Source organism: Euleptes europaea, chromosome 14 (genome assembly GCF_029931775.1).
Source record: "Euleptes europaea isolate rEulEur1 chromosome 14, rEulEur1.hap1, whole genome shotgun sequence".
NCBI lineage: Eukaryota > Metazoa > Chordata > Lepidosauria > Squamata > Sphaerodactylidae > Euleptes > Euleptes europaea.
Genome location: NC_079325.1, coordinates 55,944,689 through 55,970,863, shown reverse-complemented (window position 1 = coordinate 55,970,863; position 26,175 = coordinate 55,944,689). Strand labels below are relative to the sequence as shown.

General features: G+C 48.2%; 1 protein-coding gene across 1 annotated transcript in view; it reads right to left on the bottom strand.

Moving 5' to 3' along the window:
- ABL1 (ABL proto-oncogene 1, non-receptor tyrosine kinase) overlaps nucleotides 1-25,035 on the bottom strand; it is a 253,630-nt gene extending 228,595 nt beyond the window's left edge. Inside the window, exon 1 of the mRNA XM_056860485.1 lies at nucleotides 24,872-25,035. Coding sequence (XP_056716463.1) covers nucleotides 24,872-25,007 — 136 coding nt within the window. The 5' untranslated portion in view covers nucleotides 25,008-25,035. The remainder of the gene's footprint in view (nucleotides 1-24,871) is intronic.
- Between the last annotated feature and the right edge of the window lie 1,140 nt (nucleotides 25,036-26,175).

Genomic DNA, 26,175 nt, shown 5'->3' with positions numbered 1-26,175 from the left:
GCCCCTGGGTTACGTGTCCTTAGCACCATGAGTGTCGACCAAGTTGTTCATCTCTGGGGATAAATGACTGATCCAACTTTTCACTGAAGTTAAATCACTTGGGAGCCAAGCAGGGTTGGCCACAGCCAGTACTTGAATGGGAGACCACCAAGGAAGGCTGGAGTTGCAACGCAGAGGAAGGCAATGGCAAAGCACCTCTGCTCATCTCATGCCTTGACAACTCCATGGTCAGGGTTGCCATGAGTCAATTGCAACCTTCCAGCACATTCATCTCCTGAACAGCACAACTCCTCTCCCCAACTTTATACCTAGGCATCCCAATGTGCAACATGAAGTCATCAGGCTCCACTTCTGTTGGCTGCTGCTTGCGGGGACAGGAAAACTCCCACATTTTTAGCATATGCAGAGGAGGAAGGAGGAAGAGACACTCATCTGCTATTTCGTGACTGCTCTGCATCTACTCCAATGTCTAGTTCCAGTACAAATACAAAATAAGAGAAAATTCCATACCATTCACTTCCTAATTCGGGGTCTTCAGTTTCCGAAAACAGCCCCATCTGCTTTTGCTAAAACAGCAGGTTCATCTCATTAAAAGGCTCCAGGCACGCAATTTTAAAGGCGTGGAAACTAATCTTCATTCTTCATGCAAAGATTCAGCTCAGACCTCTAGCGGCCAACAAAATACAATAAAGATTTTCAGGGAACTTTTTTTTTAATGGAAAGCAAAACCTTAAACAAAAAAATAACATCTGCAGTTGCCTGACTTGAGTCATGTCCTTAATGACAGGTTGTAGCTGTTTGAAGAGGAGTTAATGAAATCAGGAATTCAACAGGCGGCACAGGTACCAGCTCATTAAACACATCTCCCCGATAGCGCAGATGGCTTTTGAAAAGAACATGTGCAACTTTCACCGGCATGAAGGGAAATTCTTACCGGAAACTTGAACCACCTCCAAAGTTAAAGCTGTTGTCCTGCCCTCCTTGCACGTGAGTTCCAATGCTTCAAGGGAGAGGGAAGCAACAGCATTCATTCCTGGGAGAATGAATTCTACCACCACTCTCACTGATTCCATTGACTGTTCTCTCTATAGCAAAACTAATGAGAGAAGTTAACTGGTTTTCCCCCTAGCAATTCAGAGCTGTGCTTTCCAATTTTGCTGCCTTCAGGGACCCTGTGTATTGCAGAGCATTCTGGAACACGTTGTATTGAAAATACATGGCCAGCAAATGTGCACTTATATTATTCTTTACTGTCTGGCACCTACCTCACCCAGAGACAGTTGTGAATCAACACCCACCCACCCTATTTTGCATTATGGCAAAAGGTAAAGGTAGTCCCCTGTGCAAGCACCAGGCCATTACTGACCCATAGGGTGATGTCACATCACAATGTTTACTAGGCAGACTGTGTTTATGGGGTGGTTTGCCTTTGCCTTCCCCAGTCGTCTACTGGCTACTCGTTTCACCGACCTCGGAAAGATGGAAGGCTGAGTCAACCTTGAGCTGGCTACCTGAAACCGACTACCAAAATGGGATTAGTGAGAACCATTAAATCCTGGGACATATGGTGTCTGGTACTGCAAGTAAACCAGAGGCACTGAAACATGCACACCTGTGGCTTCCCAGTACCATAAAGACCACAGTACAGCAAGTCCTCCTTCACACACTATGGCCAGCCTTACTTATTTAGGTGATAGTTGCAGCTTACAGCAGAGGGGAATGATGTGATAAACAGGAGAAAAGAACCTTCCCCCTTTCCCAGCTAACATCTAATATGCATCTCTGAAGAAGGGCAACATGGCAAACCACAAGCATAACAACGATTGCCCAATAATTTCAGAGGGGTAGCAATGTAAGTCTGCTGCAGCAAAAATAAATAAGTCTTGAGACATATTGAAGAAAAATAAAAGAGTGAGTGTCTAGAAACTCAAAGAAAATCAGTGCACATTATCAATGTGGTATAGTGGTTAGGGTGTGAGACTAGGATCTGGGAGACGCAGGTTCAATCCCCATTCTGCCATGGAAGTTTACTCTATGATCTTGGCCCAGTTACCTTCTCTCTCTATCTCAGCTTAACCCACCTCACAGGGTTATCGTGAGGATAAAATAGAAGAGGAGAGCCCTGCTGAATCAGACCAGTGGTCCATCTTGTCCAGCATGCTGTCTCACACAGTGGCCAACCAGTTACTCTGCAGGGCCAACAATAAGGCATAGAGGTCAAGGCCTTCCCCCAAGGCCGTAGCTGGGGGTGGGCAGCCACTGCCCCTGTGGCATGCAGAGAGGGCGGCAGAACTGCCTCTCCTACAGAAGGAGCAAGCCAGGTAGGAGAAGCAGTTTTGCCACCCTCTCTGAAAGCCACAGGGGTGGAGGCTGCCCTTCTACCCCCACCCCAGTTATGGCCCTGCCTTCCCCTGATGTTGCCCCCTGGCACTGGGATGCAGAGATTTACTCCCTCTGAATACAGAGTTTTCCTTTAGTCACCATGGCTAGTAGCCACTGATAGACCTCTCCTCCATGACATAAGCTGCTTTGGGTCCCCACTTGGGAGAAGGCAGGGTATTCATGAAGTACACAAATAAATAAAATACCACACAGATGAACACTTCAACATGTGCTACTGAAGTCATGCATTTGCATTCTTAGTTTACGCAGGACACCACCCAGGTTTTTTGGGTATGTAACCTGCATGAATTGAGAGAGAAAGCTAGAAATCTCCCAACAGTCCAGGATTTGAACCTTGCAGGGGAAGGGGGCAGGCATGCAACTTTTTCCAGCCAAGCTTGAAAACCACAGCACTAACAGAAGGGCTTTTTTTTTCTGGTGCTGAACTGCATGAATCAGTCATGAAATATTTGGAGGTGGTAGAAGTGCACACATTCCACTCCTCCCATTCCCACTTGCAGTGATGGGTTGCGTTCCACAGGAGGGAAAGGCAGAACTCCAAATTTGCATTGCCGTCCCCAACAGTGGGCAAATGTAAAGAGGAAGCACAGGAAATTAATAGGGCTCTTCTTTGCCGGGTGCACTTGTGTGTATAAGCTAAGGAAGGTGAAGCACCGTTTTCTGGATGCCTTCATGACCAGATTCTCAAGGACCACCTACGGTTATGAATACAGCAAGCATATATACACCCTACTAAGTACACATGAATCTGCATCATACTGAAATAGACGCTTACAGTACAATCCTAAAAACAGTTAACTCCAGTCTGATCCCATTGAAATGAATGGGTTTAGACTGGAGTCACTCTCCTTAGGATTGTACTGTTGGTCCACCGAAGTCAGTATTGTCTACTCAGACTGGCAGCAGCTCTCCACGGACTCAGTCAGAGGTCTTCCACATCACCTACTGCCTGGTCCTTTTAGCTGGAGATGCTGGGGACTGAACCTGGGACCTTCTGTATGCCAAGCAGATGCTCTGCCCCTGAGCCACAGCCCCTCCCCAAGTGCCTTCATCAAAGAAAACAATGGAAAATGAAGATTTCCACTGCCGGTTCGCTGCCCAAGCCACCTGAGCAACTTCTTGGGGCAGCATGACAAAGAAGACAGGCTCAGCTCACACCTGACCTCTGGCACCACCCTCAACTTGCCACAGGCTTAGCCCCAACTGGCCATAACACAGGAGGCAGCAATAGGTTATCTTGTTTGAAGCAACAGATACTATGAACATGAACATCCCTGGCTTTACAGGAAAGACTGGCAAGAAGGTGCCATTTGTTGAAACAGATAAATGCTGTCCTGGGAAAGGCAGAGCAATCTGTGCCTAGAAGACATGCAAGCTACTTCACCCAATTAAATAACGAAAAGTGCTCGGACATCAGACTCGCATATATATACCATAATTCACATTCCTTGTACAGTTGCTCAACCTGCTTTCACAAATGCACCTTTTTTCCCAAAAGGCAACTGGAGAGTGGAGCAGGGCAGGCAGGTCTCCCTCCAAAAGGGTCACCAACCATGTCATGGGGGTCCGGCCTGCCCTCCAGCAAACCGGTTCCTCTTTGATTCAAAAGTTGCCAAACTTCCCACTGGGCTTCAGGACTCCCCCTAAAGCACAATGCGGGTAGACTCTGCTACCTTGTCGAGGAGACTCGGTCTGCTCTACGGCAGGCCGGTTCCTCTTTAATTCAAAGTCACTAAATGTTTTCCTAAGGAAACCCAAATCCCTTACTGAGCCCCAGGATTCCCCCTTTGAGCGCAGTACAGGTATATTGCCACCAGCTCTCAATTCCAAAAGGCTGGCTTTCCCAGGGATGAGCTGAGAGCTACTCTTCCCCAGCCAGTTTCCCAAAAGTCAAAACAAGCAAAAACCGTCCCTGCAGAGTAGAGCTTCTGCCAGGGGAGGCTTATTGCCACAAAACACTAGGGTAGGTGGTTTCTCACACACACACACACACACACACACACTCAGACACTTGGATTTAGCCCTGAGACCCAAAAAAGGTTTCTCAGACTTCAATATAAAGTCTATAAGTTTATTTAATGTGCTCGTTACAGAAAGGAAATTATTTGTGAGGCAGATAGCATAAAAACAAGAAAACCTTTAGCAATCTCTAACTTCACAATCTCTAACTTCACAGTTCTTAAGTTTCAGGCAAAATAGGCAAAGTTTCCAAGAGAGTAACAAATACTTCAGTTGATTATAGTTACCAGAGTCCAAAAGCAAGGTTTGTTCCTGACACGCAGAGTGTCAGTCCTTCATGATTTTCCTGAAAGGGATCAGAGAGGTGATGAACGCCTCGGGACATGGCCGGCATGTCCCTCAAAGGCTCCATCAAACTATATCAGAAGAAGTTTATTCTTATACCTGCCGAATTTGTCCGCTGGGGATCAGGCAGCCAATGAATTCCTCAGGAAAATAATAAAACGATTTCATATTTGTGATGTCACTAGCCAACTCTTTGAAGACAAGAGATAGGTTGCATTCCTGCAGCGAATGCAAATTATCAGGAGATCCCAAGAGTCAGCGAGGGCTAAGGTGCGACAGGATGTGTCACCTTGGAGACAGATGGGCCATCAGTGAGCAAGCTTCAAAGGGAAGGGGGTTTGAGAGAGTTCCTTCCCCCCCCCCCCCGCTCTCACAGACTAAAAACGGAGCTTTGAAATGCATTTGCTAGGGATAACTAGGCCGCAGCCTGAATTAAAGTTTGAGCCAATGTTGTGCAGTATTGTAGCAAAAGGAAATGCAGGGTGTATTTCCTTTACAAACCACACGTGAGGAGCCAGAAGGCAAAGCTGCCTTAACTGTTACGCCATCATCACACAAGTGCATCGTAGGGGGCTAACAGTGCAGTCCTCCTGAAACAGTGGGCTTTGAAGGCTGCACCTCCACTTAGGATTACATGGCAGGACTCTTGAAGAACTACTGCCCGTTACCTTTGCATTTCATCTGCTTTAAACCCACCAGTAACTGGGTTGCAGCAACCCAGCTCCCATCTGGTTCAGACACTGCGCTTTAGAAGATATTCACCAAAGATGCATTTGATTGCTGTTTTGTGCAAGTGTTTGGGCGTGTGTAAGCAGTTCACAGAGCTCCTTGCGACCGTAAGCCTTCTTACCCCTTCTGGCAAGCATGAGCTTGCCAGTATAGTATAGTGGTTAGCCAGGTAGACTGGGATCTGGGAGACCCAGGTTCAAACCCCCCACTCTGCCATGGAAGCTAGGGCGGTGACCAGTCACATACGCTCAGCCTAACCTACCTCACAGGATTGCTGTGAGAATAAAACGAGGGAGAGGAGAACAGTATGAGCTGCTTTGGGTCTCCACCGGGAAGAAAGTTTGGGTATAATTTAAGTAATAAAAAAATAAATATTCATGCAATGACTCCCAATCACCCACCCCTCCAATCTCAGGTCCACCTCCGTACCAGCAAGCTGTCAGCTCCCTTTCCCTCCTCCTCCCTGACTTCCCTTCCTGGCTCCAGCTGAAGAGGAGCACACAAACAACCTCCACATCTACCTCTCTGCTAGGACCACAAAGCACCAGCCAGCGCTTAGCATCTTGGCTGCTGCCCACTGCTGGCTCGTTCCTGCCTCTTGCCATCAGAATGGAAGAGTATAGGGTGAGTAGTCGTCTATCTATCTACTGCATTGTCATCCCACCTTTCTTAAAAGGAGCTCTGTGGGGCATACATGGTTCTCCCCTGACACCCACTTTATACTCACAACCTCCCTGTGAGGTAGGTTAGGGGGGGGGAGAGGGGGAGAGGGGGAGAGGGGGAGAGGGGGAGAGAGAGAGAGAGAGAGAGAGAGAGAGAGAGAGAGAGAGAGAGAGAGAGAGAGATTGAGAGAGAGAGAGAGAGAGAGAGAGAGAGAGAGAGAAAGAAACTGAATGATCTTCGCGACTGTACAGAGAGTGGGACCCAATCCCTGCCCCAGATGTAGCCCAGCACCCTAACCTCTACACCACACTGGCAACTGCATAAGCTATGAGCGTTCGCTGAGATGAGGGGGTAGGAGGAGGCTTGTGTGCTCTGCACCCACAGCAAGAGGGCTTGGGAGCAGGCCTTTCTGAAGGGCTTTCAAGCCCCACCCAGCCCCTTGGCAAAGTGAACCTCCAGCAAAAGCAGCAGCTGGTCAGGACGTTTAGGAAGGGGTGATGCTGCACTGATCTCCAGCACATTTTAAGCTCTACTGGACCCTGCTACGGTTGTTCAGGCAACGCTTTCCATCATGCCAATCATCTGCAACCTCTTCCTGCCACCCAGTGGTCACCTCACAGATTGTTGCTCAAGATTATTGCTCAAGAAGAGTTTGGGGGAAAGCAAAGTGCAGCAAGAAGATCCTTTAAACCGAAGCGCTGCCTGCCAGTGGGAGTAACCCCACTGGTCAAAAGTCCACGGCTAGCCAGCAGTCATTCTCAGTCATAAGGGCCTGTCCCGCCCCTTCTGCCTAAAATCCTCTGCACATGCCACATAACTTGGGGAAGCACCTCCTGCCCCAATGAGATAGAAGAAAGCCAGGACTGTTTTTTTTTTTTGCTTTGGGGAAGACGTAGGCACCAGGAAACATCAGTGGGCACCACGCTGTCTGTGGGCATCATTTTGGGGATTAATGACAAGAACAGAACCACTCCACATGCTTGTATGTTCCTCTGGCCACTCTCATGCGTGCATTCCCCCAATAGTTAGAAAACTGAGAATGTCCTAAGCATTGTCCTTTCCTCTTGTGCACAAATCCCCCCTTTCATTTTCAAATGTGAACATACAGCTGGTCTGCAATGGTGTTTTTGTAACTGGGGTTAACTTCAAACCACCATTTGCAACCTTGGTTAAAGGCAGGGCTATAGGTATGCAAATGATTGTTTCCGCTGTTGTAGTCAGCTAAAACCATAGCACAGAAGCAATCCAATTGATGGTCAGTTCAAAAATTAAAGGGAGATGGGAACTGTATGTGCAAGAGAGGAAGGGATGCTCCTGATTTCCTAACCAGAGGGAGGGATTCATGTGGGGGGGGGGGGGAATCTGCATGCTGTGGTTAGGACATCAAAGAGAACTGTATGCACACCAAGACTTAAAAGTGGATGCCATATGAAGAACCAGGCTATATCAGATTCACTTGCCCTTCTAGGTTTTGCCATTATTTCTCCTTAAGTTTGGAGGGTTCCTTTCCTCATGTAGGTAAGGTCATTACGGAGCAACCTCTGTAGCTGCCTTCCCTTAGCAAGGCAGGAAGGAAGCTGGAGGCAGAGGGTAATTCCAGGCAGGAAACAGGAAGTGGGAAGTTTTACTAGTTCCTGCCTACCTTAGCACCGGAAAGGAATCACCCATCTGTCTCCAAGATGCCCTCCACAGAGTGAGAACAGACAACACTATATTTTCCATGGGGAAATATTGTGGGGTGGCTAAACTCATTCCAGGTTGTTTGCTAATACACTGTAGAATATGTCTCAGCATTCAGATGGCCCACTTTTGACCCCACCTATGTATTCACAATTGATTCGGAAAGTGAATACTTGGCATATTCCTTAGAAGCAAGGGAAACGTCTACACATCAATGTATCTAATTCTCAACAAGACTCCATCTGTGGACACTTAGATCTAGAGATTGGGACCACTGACAGACAAGACAGATATTTCTACAAACCTCAGAAAAGCCCCATGTTTGCAGAAAAATCAGAAATATTGTAAAAAAAAAATACATTGGGGGGGGTTTAAAATCCATCAAAACAACAGAAGGAGAGCCTGTAGCTTTAAGAAACAAATGCCCTCAGGAGCCACTGCTAAGGACCCACAGTAGTGTTGCCAGCCTTCAAGCCTCATGTTTGCAGCCTTCAAGCCCCATGTTTGCAGAAAAATCTGAAATATTGTAAAAAAAAATACATTGGGGGGTGTTAAAATCCATCAAAACAATAGAAGCAGAGCCTGTAGCTTTAAACAAATGCCCTCAGGAGCCTCTGCTAAGGACCCACAGTAGTGTTGCCAGCCTTCAAGCCTCGGTTTCTGTCAGTAAATACCAGGAGAGAGGGCTCTTTCCAGGGCTATTTTGGCCTCTGAGGGAGAACTTATCAGGACTAGGCCCAGCAGCAACCCTGGGCCATTTGCTACCACATGACTTGCATGACTTATCCAGGCCCAGTTGCTTACTACTGTTCAACAGCAGTTACCCCACAAAAGCCAGTGTTGTGTAGTGGTTAGAGTTTCAGATTAGGATCTGTGAGATCCAGGTTCAAATCCTTACTCTACCATGGAATATCACTGGGTGACTGGGCCAGATACACTCTCAGCTTAACTTACCTCACAGGGTTGTTGTGAGGATAAAACAGAGGAATAGAGAATGATGTAAGCTGGTTTGGGTTCCCATTGTGGAGAAAAGCAGGGTATAAATGAAGTAAATAAACAGATGTAGCTGTTGGGGGGCAGATAAGGAGCAGATGGGGGCAGATAAAAATTTGGTTTGTTGGTGGGTGGGAAAGACAGAATGAAGCAGGGAAAGTTGAGCATATGGCGGCTGCCAGGAGGAGGGAAAGAGGAAATGGTGTGGAGAGGGAATACAGGGGAAAGTGACATCCCCCCCAAAAAGTCCTTGCAGGTTCCTCACGCAACTGGGCCTGTACTATCCAGCACTATGCAACTGAGGGGGCCTGGCAACTAACATCATACAACTCAGCCACAGCTTTCCTAGGCAGAAACTGACCCCGGACGGAAAACAGAAGACAGTGCAGCAGATAAAGAGTAGCTTGGCTGGTGTGTGGGAAGAGGAGAAAAGGGGAGAACCTACAGGACCTTCAGGAAAGGAAAAACCAGTGGGAAGAGGGCTAAATGAAATGCTCCCCACACAAGTCCCTGTGGATCCCCCACCTGTCATTTCCACAAATGCTGTTTTCTGTTTCTAGACTTTGGGGCACTTCTATCACACTATCACTTTGTACTTGCCCTAAAGCTCTAACTGGCTCCATTACCACCTCTAGCTCTTTTGTTTGTGTGTGTTACTAATGAACTCTGGATTACCACATCCTACAAGCTCCCTAGGACAATGAATTCATTCCTTTCTGTTGAGTAAGATGCAGATTCCAGACTAGGGGGCTGGAACCTTGAACTCAGCCTTCTGCTGCAAGAAAATATGAGCTCAGCATTTCACAAGAACAGGGGCAACAGGGAGATGCCTTCTCCTCATCCTGAGCTAGCCAAAAACTAATCTGAACCCAGCAGAAAGTTGCACAATTTTATTTTGAGGATAAATGTTCATCTTGTTCTTTTTGTACAGAGGCTGCATCTGCCTTTCCTCCTGGCAGCACTCCGGCAGCAGAGAATTCAGCATTCAAAATGCAGATGAGCACTCCCTCACAATTCCCCCTTTTCTACAGATGGGCAATTGCTGGGGCACTTACTGGACAGCATGTATAATGCCACAGGTGAACAATGCAACTTTTATCCACATCACACATGCACTTGCCCTTGGGATTACTGAAGCTGTCTTGAAGGTTGCTCATGGGCAAGGTTGCTCATGGGTCTCCTCCTCCAGAGACATGCCTTGGCAACTCACAACTCCCCATTCATTTTATTTTTCCTCTGAAAGAAGCACATTCTCCTGGACACACGTCTCCCATTTATTTGGTCTTTGAAGAGAGTGAAGAGACTTTCCCATAATCGGCCCCATCCCACTACATTTTTTTAATCCTCCCATGACTGATGGGGGACCAGCACTCCTTGCCCATACAGAACACCAGTCCTCAAAAATTACTGCTTGTAAATTACTGCCCAGGATCACCTACAAGGAAATCTATAGGGTCGCTTTAACGAGCATCAGTTTCTTTCTTGCCTGCAAACTGGGTGTGAGGGTCTCTGTGTCTCTGACTCTGTGTCTCTGCTTTCCATCACCTCCTGTGTTATCAGTGAACTCATAAAAGCAGTTCACACCTTCTGGTCCCAGGCGCCTGGCCTGAACGCCCCAAGTATCTCCCCCCCGCTGTTCTTCCTGTCTGTACTCCCTCAGGCCGATGCGGCCTTGGAAGTGTGATAGCTTCAGCAGACTTCCTGGGACTCGTTTGATGTTTTGTATTATGCCAAGCTTGTAACTTCCCATAACAATAAGTGTGAACCCCAGTGCCCCAGGGCCCTGGAGTCAATATATTCTGTAAACCCGATAAGCCCCTCACTTGCAACTTTCTACCTGTGCCTGTCTCATCTCCTGATGTCTTCAATAAATCCTTTGTTTCTGTATCAACGCCTGAGCAATTGATTTGGAAAATTAGACTCAGAGAGGGGGAACTCTCACATTAAGTTGCAAGTCTTTGCCTCTCGGACTGCAGCTGTACCTATTGGGACAGAATGTCAGCCGACGAGGAAACCACCCCTACCCCAGAGGTACCGGAGGAACCAGAGGTGCCGGAGAAACCGGACCCCAAGGAGGAGGGCGCCAAGCCAAAGAAACCTAGGGGTCCCATCCCCGACCAGGGCCGGGAAGGACGCCCCCGGGGATTCTTCAACAACTGGCTGGACTCTCCCAAAGGTTGGTCTCTCACACGGACTGCGGCGAAGGAACGCCGGTTGGCCTTCCCCAGTACGGGACTCGAGGGGGATCCGGCACGCAAGGAGGCTGTTATGGAGGAGGAACGGCGGCAGTGGCAGGAGGACCGCCAAGCCATGCAGGAGCAGATGGAGACCATGCAGCGTGTGATGGGTGAGATGGCAGCGGCCCTCGATGCACTGAAAGTGCAACCGCCCGCCGGCAATCTCCCGGATGGGGCGCCGGCAGCTCCTCCTGCACCTCCTAGCCTCCCGTCCCGTCGGGACCTGAAAGTCACGTATGACGGTTCAGGGGACCAGTTGACCTTTTTTATGGTCCAAGTGGACATTTTTATGCGGGAACAAGGTCGGACCTTCACCTCCGAGGAGTCCCGGGTGCAGTACGTGGCTTCCTTACTGCAAGGGGAGGCGGCCGCCTGGATGGTGTTGCAGTATGAACTCCGCTCGCCGGTGCTGCGAACCCTGGACGAGTTTATGGTAGCACTCCGAAACCGCTTTGAGGACCCGACTCTGGGCGAGCGGGCTAAAGCCTCCCTGATGCAACTGCGCCAAGGGACCAAGTCGGTGGCGCAGTATGCAAGTGAGTTCCAGTCGTTGGCTAGCCGTATTCTGGACTGGAGTGAGGCCACTCTGGTACAGTGTTTCAGGGAGGGTCTCAACCCGGACCTCCAACATTGGGCCTTCATGCAAGGGAACCCCCCGGATGTGGAAGGCTGGGTTCGCCACGCTGCGGACATTGAGAATCGTAAACAACTCCTGAATTTGTCTAAGCAGCGCATCGGACGTGACCCGAGACCCCGGAGTGACCGGGGCCGAGACTTCCGACCGGGAGGGAGCGGGGGTCCCTCGGCCGCTGAACGCCGCAAGCGTTTTGAGACTGGTGTCTGCCTGACCTGCGGGGGAAAGGGACACTTTGCGTCGCAATGCCCCTCTCGTGCGGGTCGTCCCAACCCTCCTCGCCAAGCCCCGACCGAACCGCAGAAGGCGGCTGCTGAGGACCAGCCCCGCCGCAGGAGCGGACCACCGGGCCGACGTTCCGGCGCACCCTCCGCACTCCATGCGCGCCCCCAGGATGTGGTCTCCACCTCCACAGGCCCAACGGGGTCCCGGATTACAAATACTACTTTTGATTCGGACGGGTCCCCGAACGCCACCACTCCGTCCCCCTCTTCCAGTGAGGAGGAAGAGTGGGAACAGCCGGCAAAAAACGCCGTCGGTCTGCTGTAGAGGGGGCTCCGCAGCAGACCGCCCCTATCGTTGTGCAAGGAGCTCCACCGATGGTAAGCGCCCAAGAGGACAATGTGTATGTGCGTGTTCACCTGTCCCTACCTAAAGGGGGTCCCAGTTTAGAATTCCCCGCCTTGGTTGACTCGGGGTGTGCCCGTACCATGATTAGTGAGGAAGCTGCCAAGAAACTGGGAGTCCGGCGCAAGCGGCTTCCGGGACCCCTCCGTTTTTCCCAAATGGACGGGAGCGATTTTAAACGGGGCCCAGTGACCCACAGAACTGCAGCCGTGATTATGTCTGTGGGGGAACATTGGGAACGCTTGTATTTTACCATCGCCCCTATTGTAACCCCAGTGGTGTTAGGGATGAACTGGCTACGGGGACACAACCCCTCCATCGACTGGGTTAAACGGGTGCTCTCGTTTCCCGAAAGCCCCTGTGGGTTGCATGACAAGGAACGGGTACTCAGGACTCCGGCCGCCGCATTGGTAGGGTCCCCCACCCCAACCTCCGTTCCTCCTCAACTGCCCACAGAATACTCGCAGTTTGCGGATGTCTTTGATGTTAGAGAATGTGACGAACTACCTCCCCACAGAGAGACGGACTGTGCCATCGAAATTGTGGGGGAAGGCAAGCTGTCTAAAGGAAAGGTCTATCCCATGAGCCCTAGTGAGAAGGCGGTGTTACGGGACTATCTGGATGCCAACTTGGCGAGGGGTTTCATACGCCCTTCCAAAGCTCCTTATTCGGCCCCAGCCTTCTTTGTGAAGAAAAAGACGGGAGATCTAAGACTGTGTATTGACTTTCGTAGGCTAAACGCAGTCACCCAGTCTAACGCTTACCCTCTCCCTCTTATTCCCGACCTTCTAGCACAATTAAAGGAGGGCCGAATCTTCACCAAACTGGACTTGGTGGAAGCATACCACCGCATTCGCATTAAAGAAGGAGACGAACCCAAAACGGCCTTTTCCAGCTGTTTTGGAATGTTTGAATACCTAGTCATGCCGTTCGGACTTTCGGGGGCTCCCAGTGTTTTTATGCAATTAATTAATGAGGTTTTACATGATTTGCTGTTTCGGGGGGGGGGTGGTATTTCTCGATGACATCCTTATTTACTCTGACACCATGGAAGAACATGTGCGTCTGGTTCGAGACGTGCTCCAGCGACTGCGGGAGCACAAACTGTATGCTAAAGTGTCCAAATGTGAATTCCACCAACCTTCCATTACTTTCCTTGGGTACGTGATCTCCCACCAGGGTTTGGAAATGGACCCCGCTAAGGTCCAAGCGGTGCGGGATTGGGAAACCCCCACTACCCGCCGCCAACTCCAGCAATTTTTGGGGTTCGCCAACTTTTACCGCAACTTCATTCCTAACTTTGCCCAAGTTGCGCTCCCCCTCACTGCCCTGTTGCGTACCAAAGACAAGGGGGCTAACGCCGCGCTTCCCTCAGCCCGTTTGCAATGGTCCCCCCAGTGCCAACAGGCTTTTGAACGTTTAAAACTACTTTTTTCATCCGAACCCGTGTTGGCTCACCCTGATTGCACTAAACCTTTTGTGGTGCAAGTAGATGCCTCGGATGTGGCCATGGGCGGGGCCCTATTGCAAAGGGATGATGGGGGGCGGTTGCGGCCGTGTGCCTACTTCTCCAAAAAGTTTTCCCAGTCCGAAATCAACTGGGCTATTTGGGAGAAGGAGGCGGCAGCGGTCAAACATGCCCTCACCATATGGAGGCACTTCTTAGAAGGGGCCGAACTGCCATTTGAGGTGTGTACCGATCACAAGAATCTTGAGGCTCTCAAGGGAGCTAGAAAGCTCAACGCCAAACAAATTCGGTGGGCCCAATTTTTCGCCAAATTCCGGTTCACCCTCAAACATGTTCCTGGCAAAGAAAATGCCCTAGCCGATGCTCTGTCACGACTTCCCCAGTATCGCAACGATTTCGATCGCCCGGTCGACTCCCTGTTCACTCCCGAGCAGCGAGGGGAGGTCCCAAGCTTGGCCGTCACAACCCGGTCCCAAGCCCGTCAACCAGAGACCCCCCCTACGCTCAAGGGTATCCCGGAAGCCTTCCAACAGCGGCTCCGGAACGCCTCCTTACAGGAGGAGGAGCACCACCTCCTCCCCACTGGCATGGAACGAACGAACACCTGGTGGGTACAAGGGGGAAAGCTATATGTCCCATCTTCCCTTCGCAAAGAGGTGTTGGGACTTGTACACGGTGCCAGGTTGGCGGGTCATTTCGGCTTCATAAAAACTCTTCACCTGGTTAGAAGGCAATTCTGGTGGCCCGGTATGAGGTCCGATGTGGAGCTGTATGTGCGCAGCTGCCCCACTTGCGCCACAGCCAAGAAACGAATGGGAAAACCCCCCGGGCTTCTCAAACCGCTTGAGAACCCCTCCCGTCCCTGGGAAGTCATAGCCATGGATTTTATCACCGACCTACCTCCCAGTCGGGGAAAGACGGTCCTTTGGGTAATCACGGACCTTTTTTCCAAACAGGTCCATTTCGTTCCATGTGCGGGTCTTCCTTCGGCCCAAGGCTTGGCTAAACTGTTTGTCACGCACGTCCTCAGACTACACTCGATCCCTAGGAAGGTCCTCTCCGACCGGGGGGTCCAGTTTGTAGCCAAATTCTGGCGAGCCTTCCTAAAATTGATGGGGGTGGAGGAACAGGGCCTCTCTTCTGCCTATCACCCCCAGACTGATGGTCAAACTGAACGTGTAAACGCGGTGGTAGAATGTTATTTGCGTTGCTATGTGAATTTCCACCAAAACGACTGGGTCGACCTGCTCCCATTTGCCGAATATGCGTACAACAATGCGCCCCATTCCTCTACCGGCTTTAGTCCCTTCCAAGTAGTATACGGGACGGAATTTGGTCCTTTCGGTTCCGCCCCCGTCACGCCAGAGCTCCAGTCCACCCCCGACCTTCAGGAGTGGATTCAGGTAGTTAAATCTGCCTGGCCGTGGCTGCTCAAAAACCTTGAGAGGGCAAAAAGCAAGTACAAGGAACAGGCAGACAAACACCGGTCTCCGGGATGGGAACTTAAAGTGGGGGAGCAAGTTTATCTGTCCACCAAAAACCTCCGCTCTCTTCGTCCCTGCAAAAAACTCAGCGACCGTTATGTGGGACCTTTCACCATTACCAGGGTGATCAACGAGGTTACCGTGGAACTAGAACTCCCAAAAACCCTCAAGGGAGTCCATCCTGTCTTTCATATAAGCCTCCTCAAACCCTATGTGGCAGCTCCCCAGTTCCACCCCCCTCCCGAACACGAGATTCCTACCGTGGTGGGAGGGGATACCCATTTGGAAGTGTCCAAGGTTTTAGATTCCAAATGGAAGAAAGGGAAACTGTATTACTTTGTTCGTTGGAAAAACCTTGGGTCCGCGCACGACGAGTGGGTGGCCGCACCCCACATGGCGGCCCCTCGCTTGGTCCGAGAATTCCACCTCGCTTATCCCGATAAGCCTCGTCCTTTCGAGGACGCGGGAGGGGGGCCTTAAGGGGGGCAGAATGTGAGGGTCTCTGTGTCTCTGACTCTGTGTCTCTGCTTTCCATCACCTCCTGTGTTATCAGTGAACTCATAAAAGCAGTTCACACCTTCTGGTCCCAGGCGCCTGGTGCAATTGATTTGGAAAATTAGACTCAGAGAGGGGGAACTCTCACATTGGGATTCTGCATCAGGACTGAACTGTGGTTTCGAATTCTGGTTTACAGGCAAGAAACAAACTGCAGTTTCTTAGAGAGGCTCAAGTATCCATGTTTGGTTTCTTTCAAACCAGGAAGTATTTTATCTCAATTTGGAGGCGGGCAGGGGGGAAATAATGCTCAAATCAAGGATAAGGAAACGCATTCCTGTCACAAACTGGTGTTGGTATGTGCTGTTGGGACACAGCCATCATCTCTCCAGACAGAATGCTTTATTGTAAAATGACAGTCACACAAAGTTATGTTCTTAAGAATCAGCTGCATGGCCAATATGGAATTTTCTTTTAAGAGTTGGTCTTACTTAAAAGGCGTCTTCAAGGCCATGAAGACCAGGACAGCCCATCCAAACTCTACTTACAGAGGCAAAGACAGGGATGCTCAGCAGCACATAGAGCTCCCCACATTCCCAGGGTTTTGACAAATTGCATAGAACTCAGGGAACCCCTTTTATGTCATACGGAGCTTTGGAGCAGACAGATCCTCCCCTTCCCCCAAGACCTACAAGCATGACAGAGAACTCTTGGGAGGTCTCTCTTACCACACTGGAAGTATAATTTTCACAGACAGGGCAGGGAAGTGGGAGTTGGGATCTCAGACCAGCCCAACACCCTACCCTTTTGAGCCTCGGGCCAAGAGAGTTGCTGACCAGAGTTTTATGAGGATAGAATGGACCACTTGAGGTATCATCCACATTCATCTGGATTGCAGCAAGAAACTAAAATAAAAAGGACAAATTGTATGTTACTGAAAAAACATCAGGCCTCCTGCTTTTATATTTTATGATCTGTCCGCAATATATTTAACAGAAAGCATTTCAAATATAACTAACGATCCTTTATCAACAGAGACAGGGAAGAAACAGGGGAGACAGAGCAGTAAACGGTAAAACTCACTGCACTCCAGAGGACTATGGGTTTGTTTGTTTGTTTTTTATGGAAGAGGTGTTGGTCCCATGATGAGTTATATCAAGCATCAATTGATGGTCTCACTTTTGGATGTGTAATTACATGCACATGTGAATAACTGTCAAATTAGTATGCATATGTTTGTAATTTGCAAAAAAAAGATACAAAACAGTTTTTAAAAAACTTAAATCAAGTGTAATTGTACGTGTTTTTACTGAATAATGTTATAATTTAAAAGTTGTTTGTAATTGTTTTCATGTTTGCCACTTTGGGAACCCTGATCAAGTAGAAAGGCAGCATAAAAATGTTTCAAATAAATAAATACTTTGCAAACTAGGAAAACGACAAGGTTGCAGCCTGAGCAGAATAAGACTCTCTCCACTGATCTCAGGAACTTTTAACTTTCATGGCATTGCTCTTGGATAAGATTCAAAAGGCCAAGGTTTTGCTCTCTGTATTTACAGCACAAACCACCACAAAACAAAAAGGCAAACCCACAGGCAGCCATGCAGTTCTATAGTGCATTCCCAAGCAGGATTACTCCCTTCTAAGCCCAGGTTAGCCTGATCTCATCAGATCCTGGAAGCTAAGCAGGGTCAGCCCTGGTCAGTACTTGGATGGGAGACCACCAAGGAACTCCAGGGTCTCTATGGAGAGGCAGGCAATGGCAAACCACCTCTGAACATCTCTTGCCTTGAAAACCCTACAGGGTTGCCATAGGTCGGCTGTGAACTGACAGCACTTTCCACCACCACCAAGTCCACTGAAGTCAACAGACAGATGGGTACAACTCTGCTCAGGGTTGAACACTGCCAGTTACTGAGCTGCAATCGAGAACCACATCCACTAAAAACGGTTATAAAGGAAAACATACAGATAAGGGAGGCTGAACAATCACAGCTTTCTTAACAGACATATTAGCCTAACTGTTTCATAGAATCACAGAATCATAGAGTTGGAAGGGACCACCAGGGTCATCTAGTGCAACCCCCTGCACAATGCAGGAAATTAATAACTACCTCCCCCCATACCACCAGTGCACTCCATGCCCAGAAGATGGCCAAGATGCCCTCCCTCTCATCATCTGCTTAAGGTCATAGAATCAGCATTGCTGACAGATGGCCATCTAACCTCTTCTTTAAAACCTCCAGGGAAGGAGAGCTTACCACCTCCCGAGGAAGCCTGTTCCACTGAGGAACCGCTCTAACTGTTAGAAAGTTCTTCCTAATGTCTAGACGGCAACTCTTGTGATTTAATTTCAACCCGTTGGTTATGGTCCAACCTTCTGGGGCAACAGAAAACAACTCGGCACCGTCCTCTATATGACAGCCCTTCAAGTACTTGAAGATGGTTATCATATCACCTCTCAGTCTTCTCCTCTTCAGGCTAAACGACCTCAACCTTTCCTCACAGGGTTTGGTTTCCAGACCCCTCACCAGCTTTATTGCCCTTCTCTGGACACGTGTCAGCTTTCTTAAATTGAGGTGCCCAGAACTTAACACAATACTCTAGGTGAGGTCTAACCAGAGCAGAGTAAAGCGATACCATCACTTCACGTGATCTGGAGACTATACTTCTGTTGATACAGCCCAAGATTGCATTTGCCTTTTTAGCTACCGCATCACACTGCTGACTCATGCTCAGTGTTTGATCCTCTAAGACCCCAAGTTCCTTTTCACACACACTACTGCTCAGACAAGTCTCCCCCATTCTATAATTATGCATTTGATTTTTTTTCCTGCCTAAATGCAGAACTTTACATTTATTTTTGTTGAAGTGCATTTTATTAGCTTTAGCCCAATTCTCTAGCCTGTCAAGATCATTCTGTATCCTGGCTCTGTCTTCTACCATATTTGCCACCCCTCCCAATTTAGTATCATCTGCAAATTTAATAAGCATCCCCTCTATTCCTTCATCCAAATCATTTATAAAGATATTGAACAACACAGGGCCCAGGACAGATCCCTGAGGCACTCCACTAGTCACTTCTCTCCAAGTGGATGAGAACCATTAACAAACACTCTTTGGGTATGATCTGTCAACCAGTTACAGATCCACCTAACAGTAATAGGATCTAAACCACATTTTCCCAATTTGTCAACTAGAATATTATGGGAGACCTTATCAAAAGCCTTACTGAAATCTAGATAAACTATGTCTACAGCATTCCCCTGATCCAGCAAGATAGTAACTTTCTCAAAAAAGGAGATAAGATTAGTCTGACATGACTTGTTCTTGAGAAACCCGTGATGGCTCTTAGTAATCAGATCCATCCTTTCTAAAGGCTCAAGGACTGACAGCTTGATTATTTGTTCAAAAACTTTTCCCAGTATACAAGTCAGGCTGCTGGGTCAGTAGTTACCCGGATCCTCCTTTTTCCCCTTCCTGAAGATGGGGGACAACATTTGCCTGCCTCCAATCTGCTGGCACCTCACCTGTTCTCCAAGACTTCTCAAAAATAATGGACAGAAGCTTAGAAATGACACCTGCAAGTTCTTTGAGTACCCTTGGATGCAATTCATTTGGCCCTGAGGACTTTGTTTCATTTAAAGAAACTAGTTGTTTGTGCACTACCCCAATACCAATCCTAGGCTGCAAATACTTTAAATTCAGATGCTTTCTCCCAACCACCACCCTTTTCAGTTAAGGTACAAAGTTCTCCCACAAGCGTATGGAGGGAACAAGACAGAAGCTATGTTTCCTTGCAAAAGTGCACAACTTTGCTGACCCCAGGTCATCATAATAGTAAAATGGGGGGGGGGTGAGAGAAGTTCCCATCTGTCTATTCTTGTTAGATGCACATCTTAAAGCAAGATGTCAGAGCCTGCTGAAATCATGTCATTCTTCTACTCCAAAGCACTCTAAAACGCAAACAAATTCCATCTCTTCTGAAGCAGGAATACGGAATTCAGTTTTTCAACATCAAGGTAAAAACAATAACAAGAAGCATTAAAAAGAGAACAGCAATAAAAACCAGCACAGAATGACAAAAAGCATCTTCAAGATAATGTTACTTCACTCATAAATGTTTGCATGTAAAGGTACATATGAACAGCGAGATATATACCGCTATGAAAGTGTGCACATGTGAGTACATGCTCACTTCATTAAACAGAGGCAAAGCAAGACAAGGCATCAACCCCTGAAAAAAACATTCCTGTGAAAAGAGGCTGAACTGAATTCACTACCAACAACTCCTTTGAAATCTCCCTGTAAGGTCACTGAAACTGTTCAACCAGCCCCAAACTGGTGATCCGCCCCCTCCTGCGGACAGGAATAGTCTCTATTCAAGGAGGATGTGAGTTTGTTTTGCAGAGAAATGGAACCTTTTCCCCCCCTTGCAGAAGAGTCGTTAGCTATAGAGCTGCCAGGACTGCCCAAGAAACTGTTAACCCTTTCTCACCCGGGCCATGGAGAAAACCCGAGCCATGGAGAAACCTCTGAACTACAAGAGGGCTGGGGGCGGAAGTGGCGACAATAGAGGGGTTAAAGGGGCAGGGCCAGAATGCGCGGGGGTGGGGGCGAGTTCTTAGCTAGTGTGTCCTCATTTCATCCCTGCAGGCGGAGGTAGAAAGAGCCGGCTGTGGAATCTGGCTCCGACCATGCGGAGCAGGAGCTACTCTGGCGTGTGGCTGGACAGCTACGCCCGGCTGGTGCCACAGACCATCCTGTGCCACCAGGTGGGTGAGTGCACCACCGGTTGGATGCCTTCCTGCTTGCCCGTGCCGGGTGGGGTCATCTGGGGCAGCTGCCTGCTTGGGGCTTGGTCGGCTAATTTTTAAGCTTATAATTTTGTATGACCCACGAATGATGTTATAAATATCCAAATGGCCCTTGGTGGAAAAAAGGTTCCCCACCCCTGCTTTAAGTCATGCTCAAGATTCTGACTAGCATCTGCAGAATGATGCCACACAGAACTACATAATATCTAACCGCATTCCTGGGACGCTTTGAAAAATTCAAAACAAAGAGGCTTCCCCCAGTAATTAATGCAGCGCTTGTGAAAAAGCTAACATGCATCCGAAAGCTATTCTTCCATTCCCCAACCTCACACATTACACCAGCTGGAAGTTACTTGTAGTTATTACTGTTGTTCAGGAGAACATTTCCATAAAGGAAATAAGGCTGTAATAAAACAGAACGGGAGAGGGAAGGCAGCATAGTATAGCCTGATCTCGTCAGACCTCGGAAGCTAAGCAGGGTCAGTACTTGGAAGGGAGACCACTAAGAAAGACTCTGCAGAGGAAGGCAATGGCAAATCACCTCTGCTTCTCACTTGCCTTGAAAGCACCTTGCTGGTGTCGCCATAAGTCGGCTGTGACTTGACATCACTTTACACACACACACAAAGCAGAATGGAAGGTGCTTTTGAAAAGTGAAGACAATCGTACTGTATGCAATTGTTTATTTTACATATTCTCTCTCTTACTACATTGTTTTCTACATTTGTAATTCCACCTTTTGCATTGGTTATGACATATCTGATACTTTCTTTTGCATTGTTTCTAATTTTTGTGATCCTCATGCTATTGCATTCTTCCTTTGCTGCTTTGTCTTACACTGTGTAATCCACCTTGAGACTCAGCCAGAAAGGTGGGCTATAAATAAATAAGTTGGTCTCATTTAGGGCACTGAACCTTACCCACTCACAAACTATGCAAAAATGTCACATTGTAGTGTTTATCACAGGCTCTGTTCCCAGAGGTGAGGGGGATGAGGGATAGGAAGATCCCTAGGAGCAACTTTTTGCAAAGCAAGAGGGACCCAGACACAAAGGCAAGCAACACCAGAAGACACAACAGAAAAGTAACAGAACACTTCCCGCCACCTCCACAACTGCTCAATGGTCTGCGCTTGGTTTCCATGCTGCTCTCGAAGATTTTGAGAGCCTCCCCAGTGACTCTGCGGAAGCCCTTGTAGCTCCATGGAATGATGGGCTGGCTGGGACCATAAACAGGGTAGCTTCTTGATGGCGTGGTCAACTGTACCAAAGGCAGTTGATGAATCTAACTGTCGACAGGGATGACTGTCCCGTCTAGTTTTCAACTAAGATCATCCGCCAGTGTAACAAACGCTGAACCAATTTCAAACCCAGGCCTGAAGCAGATTAAAATAAATCAACTGCAGAGAAGTCATCTAGGATGCCCTAGACCTGCTACATGACACGCTCTAGCACCTTCCCCAGAGAAGACAAGTTTTTAGCAAAGTCCTAATAACTGCCTGCCCTGACCTGGATGGCCCAGGCTAGCCTGATCTCGTCAGATCTCAGAAGCTAAGCAGGGTCAGCCCCGGTTAGTATTTGGATGGGAGACCACCAAGGAAGTCCAGGGTTGCTGTGCAGAGGAAGGCACTGGCAAACCACCTCTGTTAGTCTCTTGCCATGAAAACCCCAAAAGGGGTCGCCAGAAGTCGGCTGCGACTTGACGGCACTTTACACACACACAATAACTGCCTAAGCAGCCCCGTGGCGCAGAGTGCTAAGCTGCAGTACTGCAGTCAAAATCTCTGTTCACGACCTGAGTTCGTTCCTGCCGGAAGTCGGTTTCAGGTAACCGGCTCAAGGTTGACTCAGCCTTCCATCCTTCCCAGGTTGGTAAAATGAGTACCCAGCTTGCTGGGGGTAAAGGGAAGATGACTGGGGAAGGCAATGGCAAACCACCCTGTAAACATAGTCTGCCTAGTAAACGTTGGGATGTGATATCACCCCATGGGTAAGTAATGACCCAATGCTTATACAGTGGACTACCTTTACCTTTTTAATAACTGCCTACATAACTATTAAATAAATGTGGAAAAAACACTGTTGAGGAAACCAGGGTTCCTTGCTTGAGTCCTACTAGCACTGGAGATAAGGCAACACTCATTCATCAGCAAGCTCCACTCCCAGCAGCAGCCTAAGAACAGGAAGAGGCAGAACCAGAAACCAACCTTCCTCTTACCACACAGGTAACTGGGCACACCTATGGGCATTTGTTCTCAACTGGCCCTCCTGTCAAGACCAGCCACAGACACCAGGGCTGGAGAGACAGCAGAGGAAGGCATACTGCTGTGGAACAATGCAGGCTTAACAAACATCAAAGCCCCCCAATTTTGAGCCTTGAATGGGGCTAGCGATCAGACAGCCGTGGCAGGAGCTGCAACCATAGCTTTTGCACCCTCAGACCCAATTATTGATTGGCTAGGCCAGGATCCTTTATTTTTCTTAGTTTCTTCCCATGTAGGCATCCGTCCGCTGCATTCATGTCTGCTGGTAACCATGTCTTGTTCTCCACCTCCCTACCCATCAAGTAGCCTGCACTGTTTATCACACCAACACTGACCAGGGGACTGGGAATACTGAGGAGCATATTACTCCCCCTTCCTACAACACAACTGTGCAGACACTAGGGGATTTCCCTCATTCTGCTCCCAGGGCAAATCCCATTCTGAAAACACCTGGGGTTAGTCATGAGAGCTTTAACATACTAGCAAGATTTATGAACGTAAATAAACTCAGACCATTAGTCCTTCCAGCCCAGTATGGCCCTATACCAACTGGCAGAAGCTCTCTGTAATCGCAAGCAGAACAAGATTTGGCTCCCTTTAGCCACGTCACTCTTGCTTTAAAAAAAGAGAGAGAGACTCTCCCCACCTTGAGATGTGAACAGGGGGCAGGGACCCACCCCCATCAGCTCAAGAAAGCCCTTTACTGAATCCCTGTGCCCTGCCCACTAGTCTGGTGTGTGGAAAAAATCCCTCCCAATCCCCAAAATGCCAGCCCGCACCAACCACCAAACTCTCCTCGGTAGTGTTCATGACCAGGAATGTTTTCTGCCACAAATCCATCCCCTTCAGCACCCAACATCAGCCACATCCACGCCCTGATGTCTCCACAGAAAGGAAGAACAAGCTAGTATCCAGGACGTGGGGAAGTCAAAGGAAAGGCTGCGCTGATCATTGATTATGTTGGGCTAATTCAGGGAGTCATCCCACAAGGCTCAGCCCATGGGCTTACATTTTTTCAAGCAGTGTCACAAGTTCAGATAACCTTTGCAGGGAAAAATCCCTCCTTGCAGAAGCATAAAACATTACATCAAAATCCTCTAATAAGCATTCTACAAACGCCAGCCACACAATTCCTCAATTTATCCTGCTCACTTTTAAATCTAATGAACTTTTTATTTTAGTTACTCACGAGCACTCTTTATTTCCCCCCCAAACCAGCATTCTTCAGACTGGGTTCTGAGGAAACTTCAAAGGGGCTTATTTGGGTTCCCCTTAATCAGAAGATCAATAATGGCAGGAATGGCTTCTCAAATGTTTACAAATAATTAATAATTAAGTTCACAATGTGCCTTTCCTCCATCATGGAACTCAAAGGGGCATGCATAAGTTTCCAAGGAGGTCTCCCATCCAGGCAACAGACCAGACATAGGTCTACTTAGTTTGGGCAACGTGGCTGTATTTTAGGCCTCCTAACTAACCTGGGCCCTGCTTGTCCTGCATCGTTCATCTTCTCCTTCAATATGCGCTTGTCATGCCTGTGAGGGTAGCAATATTGCCCATCAGGCCAGGCTAGCTCTCCATACGAACTCGGTGAGAAGCTGAAAATGTTCCTTTAAATTCCCTGCAGCAAGCAAGGGTTCAATGGATTCCTTAGCACACAAGACCACTCAGGAAGGAAATCTGGACACCACCACTCTAGACATTTCTTCTCTTGCATTGTAACACACAAAATTTCACAGGATTAGAAGTGCAGATTGAATAATGATGGGAAGGCCTTCCTGCTCTTGGAAGTACTTGTGACACAAGCTTGATCATATGATTTCAGCAGGTCTCTGCTGAAATCTGTCTCTCCGATCTCCTCAAATTTATCATGTGGTTTCACACACGGCACTCAAAAAGCACATCCATTCATACAAACTGCTAGCTAACCAAAGATCTCAAGCATCAAAATTCTTCCCTAGCTGTTCAGATTTTGCAATGTTTGTAAAACACTGATTAAACCACTGGATATGTGAAGAGATTTGGTTTCCATGCAAAGAAAACACAAAAGCTAAACAAAAATGATACATCTTACCATGTTCCAGAAAAACATTACAGTGAGGCCCGCCATGCCTTGAGGTTTCCTTCTTCCCTGCTCCCTTGATAAAGTGCAGGGCAGGCAGACTTGGCCTCCGTTGGTCCCCAAGAACTTTTCCAGGCTGCTGACCCATAAAGTATTGAAAGGCAGATCTCCCCAAGATAAGAAGACAAGGAACTTCCAGACTGGCAGGAAGCTTCACAGGAGGCGTTGTGCCTAGCAAAGCAAGATCATTCAAGGCACAGTTCTGATGCACAACACTTGTTCAATGCTGAAACCACAATGTTCATTTGGCAAATAATGAATTAAAAGTTTCACTTAGAAGCTCAAAAGCTATCCAAAAGGTTTTTTTTAAGTTCTTGTATTTAATCTTCCACAGAGCAAACCAGTACTAGCTCATCTTGCGCCAAGAAGCAAACTACGCAAGGGTCACCCAGGGCAGGGATAAATCATTTCACCGTAAGCTGGAATCCTGATTCTCTCTTTTCTGTTGCATAGCATTTACCCATCAAAGGCCAAACTGACAAGCGGTTGGCTTCAAGTATTATTCAAATGCAAGAAACATGTGCATCGGAGTCTTTATCCAAAACAAAAATAAAGGCATGAAAAGTTCAACTTTTCTATGTCTCCATATAGGATTTGACAGCCAGCAAACGTTTCAGTGGAACTCAGTCTCACCCAAATTCTCTCCGTCCCATAGCAAGCATCCGGTCACACTCATCACCGATGCTTCTCTGATGTTCCAGGGAAAGCAAAACGGGAAAGTGAGCCTTCAGGAGTCATTTTGAAGAAGGGAACATGAAGAGGCATCAAAGTAGCCCAGCAAACGGCAAGCAGCAGCTGCATCAGTGTGAGGCTTAAATAAACACACTCCTGACCTGCTCCTTACTGGCCACACGAAGGGCCCCAATGTCACCAGATGCAGGATGTGCACAACTCCTGGACCAAAGGAGGCGCTTAGTCCAAATGTGCTCTCCAAGAGGAAGATTTCTGCACAGCAGCCAGAAGTGATCCAGATGTGGCAACTGAGCTGGCTTCATTCCAGATTAGTGACGGACAGGCTGTTCCTTGGGGTGTTCCTTGAAGGCAGATGCTTTGGATCACTCCAGCAGGAGAACCAAGGAAGGCACAATGGTGTCTACAATGCTGTACCATCCAGAGAATCAAAATTTATTTTCTAAGACTGGGGTATGCAGTTGCAAAGTGGGAGGAATGACTGCTGGGCCTGCTCTGATTGAACCAACAAGGACAGAAGAGGGGGGATTAGACTGAGCTACATACAACTGTTTTTAGGGGCACAA